Source organism: Nicotiana attenuata, chromosome 3 (assembly GCF_001879085.1).
Source record: "Nicotiana attenuata strain UT chromosome 3, NIATTr2, whole genome shotgun sequence".
In the NCBI taxonomy this organism is placed as follows: Eukaryota; Viridiplantae; Streptophyta; class Magnoliopsida; order Solanales; family Solanaceae; genus Nicotiana; species Nicotiana attenuata.
The window spans coordinates 70,260,420-70,267,401 of NC_031991.1; the positions used below are offsets into that span (position 1 = coordinate 70,260,420).

Sequence of the window (6,982 nt, forward strand, 5' to 3'; positions counted from 1 at the left end):
CTCTTGTTACAGGTTCTGTATATAGGTTCAAAATCATAAACTTGTTTGCTGTAGATGAGTTAGAGCCGACTGTCCATACTCAAAGTATTCTGCACCATACTGAAACATTCCATGTAGATGTTGAAGCAGTATCTGAAAATGAGCATGTTATTGGGGACTATGATTTTGATGTTGATGCTCCATCTAATGTTGAATATGATTCTGAAGGACTTGAGGTTATTAGCAAACAAAGGAGGAGGGTAGTGAGTGATAGGTTGGAGAACTTTAAGGAGTTGGATAAGGGCATGACATTTAAAGATATTGTGGAAGCTAGAAGGGTAGTGAACTATTATGCAATTGCTAATGGGTATGTCTTGAAGATTGAAAAAACAGATCCTACTAGGGCTAGATATATTTGTGATGTTGGATGCCCTTTTAGATGTTCTATCTCAAGGGTAAAAAGACCAATGAGTTTAGTATCAAAAACTTGAAGGCAGAACATAATTGTAATCCTTGTTATAAAAATCCAAGGGCTTATGCAAAGACATTAGCACAATACTTTAAGAATAAACTACAAAACAATCCCAAGTATGCTATTAAGGATATGAGAGGGGAATTAGAGAATGATTTTAAGCTTAATGTGACAAGATCTAAGCTTAAAAGGGCTAAGGTGATGATCCTTGAGAAGTGAGATGGGAGTTTCAAGGGTGCATATAACAAGCTTGAAGCCTATGGTCAAGAACTAAGACTATCTAATCCTGGGAGTGATGTTGCAAGCAACATATCAAAGGATGCATTGGAAGAAGGAAAAAGGAGGTTCTTGAGATTGTACATATGTTTCCAAGCTTTGAATCTAGGCTTCAAAAGTGGAGTGAGACCACTTATTGGTTTGAATGGTACTTTCTTGAAGGAAAAATGCAAGGGTCAGCTATTGGTGGCAATGGGACAGGATTCTATGAATCAGTTCTATCCACTTGCTTGGGCAGTGGTTGACAAGGAAACAAGCAGGACCTAAAGTTGGTTTGTTGATCTTTTGGAGAGGTCTTCGGACCTAAACAATGGGGCTGGAGTGACATTTATATCAAACATGCAAAAGGTACCATTTGTTATTTCAATTCTGTTTTTAATTCTGCTTTTTTCATTTCTGTTTAGTGTTTGCTTCTGTTTTTTCTTCTGTTTTTATCTGTTTTCAATATAGTTTTTGCTTCTATTTTTTCTTCTGTTTTTATCTGTTTTCAATATAGTTTTTGCTTCTGTTTTTTCTTCTGTACTACCTGATGCTCATCACAGGTATTGTGCTAGACACGTTGAAGCAAACTGGTTAAAAAAATGGAGGAGTGGGGAAATGAGGAAGTTGATGTGGTGGTGTACTTGGAGTACTTATGAAGAAGAGTTTAAAGATCGATTGTTGAAGCTTGGGGGGGGGGGATGTCAGAGATGCTGCAAGGGACTTGATCAACTATCCACCAAAAGCATGGTGTAGAGCCTACTTTGATACACAATGTAAAAATCTAATGGTGGATAATAATTTTACTGAGTCTTTCAATGCATGGATTCTAGATGCCAGACTATGCCAATTATCAAGATGTTGGAGAACATAAGGATCAAGGTAATGGAAAAGCTTGCAGACTATGAAGGCAAAGCTATGAGCTGGAATGACAATTTCAGTCTACCGTGTATGAAACTATACCATGACTATAGGGCAATATCACATGCTTGCACTTTGAACTTTAATGGAGACAATGGCTATAAAATAACAGAAGGTAAAGACAAACATACAGTGAATCTTGAGAAGAAGAGATGTACCTGTAGGTTGTGGGATTTATCTGGAATACCTTGTCCCCATGATATTAAGGCATTGACGCATGAGAAGATTGAACCAGTGACACAAATACACTGGTGGTATAGTAAGGAGGCTTACTTGCTAACATACAAGTACAAAATTCAGCCTGTTAGAGGGGTGCAATTCTGGAAAGTTCTGCCTGGTCAGGCCATGGAGCCACCTGAAATTGTCAAGATGGTTGGAAGACCCAAAGTAAAGAGGAATATGGTTGCTGATGAAGCTTTGAAGAGGAAAGGTGAGTGGAGTAGTTCAAGGAAGGAATTATAATGACATGCAGGTAGTGTGGTGATGAAAATCATAATGCAAGAGGATGTTACAAGGTAAAGATTTATATTTATTGTAGTTTATGAAATAATTACAATTTTTGTAGATTATTTACTAACTATTGTCTTTGGTTGGCAGGGTAGTGGGGCTGGACTTGGTTCAAAAAAGGGGAAAGCTGTGGACAATACCCCCACATTGACATCTTCAGAAGATGAAACACACGAGTTTGGTGAAGCATTCTTTGGAAGTGAAGTGGGAACACAACAGTCACAACAGTTAGTACTTAACACTCAAGCTGGAACACAAGAGTTCAACAGTTATGGACCTCATGTTGGAGATGATGAAGACCCAACAATTAGGCCAGTAGTTATATCTGAGAATGACACAATACTAGCCATGAGGAAGGTACAGATGATTGCAACTGGTACAAAAAGGATCCAGTTTACTGGAGATGAAACAGGTGCAGCAACACCAACAAACCTGCCTTATTCACCAACAAATGCTACTTGGAATGGAAAACCAGCAATTACTTCAAGCCAACATCAAGCAGAAGTTAGAAAAAAGAAGTACAAAATGAAGGCAAGGAAGGGCCAAGGAGAACAAGCAGATGATTGAAAGCTAGTTTACTGTTTTTGTAATTAGCACTAGCAGCTAGATTGTTTAAAGTATTATTTTTTGTAATTAGCAGTAGCAGCTAGAGTGTTTAAAGTACTGTTTTTTGTAATTAGCACTGGCAGCTAACCTACTATTTTTTGTAATGTTCAGCTAAGCAAAATACTATGTGAATACAGTTTGACACTACTGAATGTGCAGTTTTTATGTCCAGTTTTTGCAGTGTTGTTTAGTTTCAATTATGTGCAGTTTTAATGTCCATTTATTGCAGTGTTTAGCTTCAATTCTGTGCAGTTTTATGTCCAGTTATTGCAGTGTTGTTTAGGTTCAATTCTCTGCAGTGTTGTTTAGCTTCAGTTATATGCAGTTTTAATGTCCAGTTATTGCAATGTTTAGCTTCAATTCTGTGCAGTTTTATGTCCAGTTATTGCAGTGTTGTTTAGCTTCAATTCTGTATAGTTTTATGTCATGCCATCCAAACAGTCCTAATTCATAAAATGTTCAGCAAGCCTATCGACTTCAAAACTGCACAATGATTGTGCATTAGCTTTAGATTGACTCATCTGCACTTGAGATACAATACATCTTAGTCATATATCTGCTTTACCAAGTCTAGCTATTACAAGTTCACAATATAGACTATTACATGATTCGGGAAGATTGGAAACAAGTTCACAACATAGACTATTACATGATTCGGGAAGATTGGAAAAAAGTCAAAATTACATAGAACAAACATATACCTAACAAAAGACCAAACTTTTGAAATTCTAAGCAATGATCATTACATGGATCATTTGGTAGCCCATGCTGCCATGAACACAATAAGGCAAGCGAACAACCAAATCAAGAAAATCGACTGCCGGAATACTTTTCCCCTCAACTCCACAATCTTCAAGTTATCCTCAATAGCAGATGCTTCAAGTGCATCTAATCTTTCCCTCAACTCTGTTATCGTTGCAGCATCAATAACAGCAGAAGCTTCTAAATCATCTATCTTCTTCAACAACCTATTTTTTTCAATTTCAAAAGCTTCCAATTTTCTCTTTTGACTGCTAATGACGATTATAGCTCGGGGGGGGGGGGGGGGATTCAACATCGTCCCATTTCCAATACCCACAACCTTGTTTCTACCAAGTAATTATACAACAAAATCTATGATTATGCTGTAATAAAAATAAAAATTACACAAAAAATGCCGAATTGCATTATGTAAATTATACTTACTTCAGGCAATGGACACTTGTAAAAACGTCTCCCACAGTTCATAGGAGTTGTCGCCGTAAAATGATGCGCTACAAATCCACAACGACACTTCCTCTTTGAGTCAATTGAGTCGCTTGACCCAGCAGACATTTTGAACTCTTTAACAATAAAAAGTTATGTTGGGGGAAACGTGAAATGATATGCTAGAGAGCTAGGGTTACAATTTCAGAATGATAATGGAGAAATTGGATTTAATGGAGGTTTTAGGTTTGCTGATTTGGGGAAGAAGAAGGGGATTTGCTGAAGGGGATTTGTTTTGTTTTAACCGGGTTGGGTTTGGGTAGATGGACCTAACCTAGGTTAGAATTAAGTGGGGCAGGGGTTAATTCGGACAAATAATAACAGGACACGTGGATATTCAAGTCTTATAAATATTTTTTAAAAAAAAATTCCATCCGTTAGTCAAATAATGGCATAGATGGGCCATTTCTTTAACGACAATGGCATGGAAACAGTAATTTTTTAATGGATGGCATCGATAGGCCATTTCTGAAAGTTGAGTGACATTTTTAGGCCTTTTCCGTTGTTTTTATTGGTTTCCAAATTGGAACTTTTGGTATGTTGGATACCTATAATTCCAAGATGTAATTTTGGTACTAATTTTGCATGAGCAGTTAGGTGTTTCGTAAATTCGTAATCAATTTTGTTTTTGATTGATAACACCGTGATTAGTAATGCCATAATTTCTGCATTAGTTTATAGATACCCTCTTTCGAAATAGGATAATAGATAGAAATACTAGTATAAGTGGTGCTTAATCTGTTAAAGTATTCGTTTGGTTAATAATTCAAGAACTTATTCTGAACAAAATTTTCATTTTTAATATTTCATGTTATAGAGATAGTTATGCTAAACTTACATTTTTTGTATATAATTAGTGGTTGGAACTCAATACCATGTCTGGTTGGAACTCAATACTATGTTCTCACCCCGTATTACCATGTTCTTAAATAGACACTAGGGTTTTAGTTCTCTTGATAGTGCTATATGACACCTGTTTGCCGAATTAACCCAAGTAGCAACCCGCCTAATCTTTTAAATTAAAAATAATCAGCGGATATACAATATATGTATAATTTATATATAATTATGTATATCAATATATAATTTATGTATACCGGCTAGAAAAAATAAACATTAAATCTGGCCAATTGTTGGTGTAACAATCCCTTTAAATAATTATAGAACTCATGCATTACAAAATGCCTGTTAGTATAAAAGTAAGTAATAGGTAGGTTTTTCTTCAATATCACTCATGTCCACCAAACGATGACAAAAACAGTACCAAGAAAGAGAAAAAAAATGCAAAAGCAGACGAAATTGGGTATCCAACTTCTTAAACAAAGAGTACCTATCATTAACAATGATTGATCACAACAATATCACTACAAAATTTACCAAAAAATATATTCAACTTAGCAGTTTGAAGATATTGAATGATTTTGTGACAACCAAATAAGAAAAAGAAAAGGAAACGCTTCAAACTAAAGGAAAATACCATACAATTCCTTCTTCTTCACTCAAGAAAAATCTAAAGGAAATTAACACATGTCACCCAAATTATTATAAGTTTCCCCCCTTTAGGTAGAACGTAGTGAACATAAGAAAAGAACACAATAATGCCCCCCTCTGAAATTGCTTTTCCTTTGCTTCTATTCTCACCCAAAACTCGTCTTAAAAAGACCCTTATACACAAATATTATAGAGCTATGAAATTTACAAAAAGAAATATCATCCCACTTCTTGTTTTCATCTTATCATTTGCTTCCATCCTCAGACTTATCAAGATTTCTGTAATTACTTCATATTCCTCTCCAATTTTTTTTGCCTTGTCTCCAACTGAACAACACCATAATCTTCTCACAGAGAAAGAAATCAAGTTTCTATATAATCTTGTATCGCGAAAATCCCCCTGTAATATTCTTGTTTTCGGGCTTGAAACACAATATTCTGCTCAAATTTCAACCATCAATAAGGGTGGAGTTACTGTCTTTCTCGAGGACAACCCCGAAAAAATCAAGACTATTAATGCCACAGATCATTCTAATACTACTCGAATTTATAAAATCGAGTATCAAACAGTTGCTAGAGATGCATACGAGCTTTTAAAACATGCTAGACGAAACCAAAAGAATTGCTACCCACAAGATTTGCAAATGTATTCATCAAAAAGGTGCAAATTTATGTCACTTGTGACAAATATTCCTAAGGAAGTTTATGAACTGAAGTGGGATTTGGTTATTGTAGATGGACCAGATGGGGATAAGCCAGAATCACAAGGACGAATGGTTGCAATTTATATTGCTAGTGTTTTAGCTAGAAGAAGCAAGAAGAATAATGGGACTCATGTGTTAGTACATGATATTGATCGAATGATTGAGAAATGGTTTTCCTGGGAATTTTTATGTGACATGAATTTGGTTTCTTCTAAAGGAAAATTCTGGGATTTTAATATATTAGCAAAACCAAATGCCACCACATTTTGTCCTACGTAATTGAACATAGTATGCACTTGTAGGAATCTTTTTTTTTGTTGCTACATTAGATTTAGGTATATAGCTTATGTTTATTTCAGTATTGTAAATTGGATTCTCCTCTCGTCTTATAGTGAATACTGAGTAAATTCTATTTGAAGGCAACTATCTTCCCTTTATCTTGATAAATTAACCATCTTAATTTATCTTTGTAAATTGGCTGCCTCGCGTTTTATTAAGTTGTAGATGTTCAACTCCATTCTTGATCTCCATTGTTACATGAAAATAAATGGTATGTGTACCTTATCACAATCTTTACCGCAAAAACAAAGAAAAAAAAACCATAAAACGAAGAAGGTTAATACGTTTAATGAAATACGAAAACCAATAATTACTTTAATACTAAACCAGTCTTTTCTTTCTTTAATACTAAAATAGTTTTTTTCTTCTTCTTTTAAACTGTCATTTTACTACTTTTACACGCTCTACTTTTATTACCTTCAAGTAGTGCTAAAAGGACTAATTTCTCGATAACTCACACATA

At 35.1% G+C, this 6,982-nt stretch overlaps 1 protein-coding gene across 1 annotated transcript; it reads left to right on the plus strand.

Moving 5' to 3' along the window:
• LOC109224484 (probable methyltransferase At1g27930) lies at positions 4,405–6,459 on the plus strand. The gene is made up of 2 exons (XM_019389061.1): positions 4,405–4,418; positions 5,742–6,459. The coding sequence occupies exons 1-2, from the start codon at positions 4,405–4,407 to the stop codon at positions 6,457–6,459; spliced, it is 732 nt and encodes a 243-aa protein (XP_019244606.1).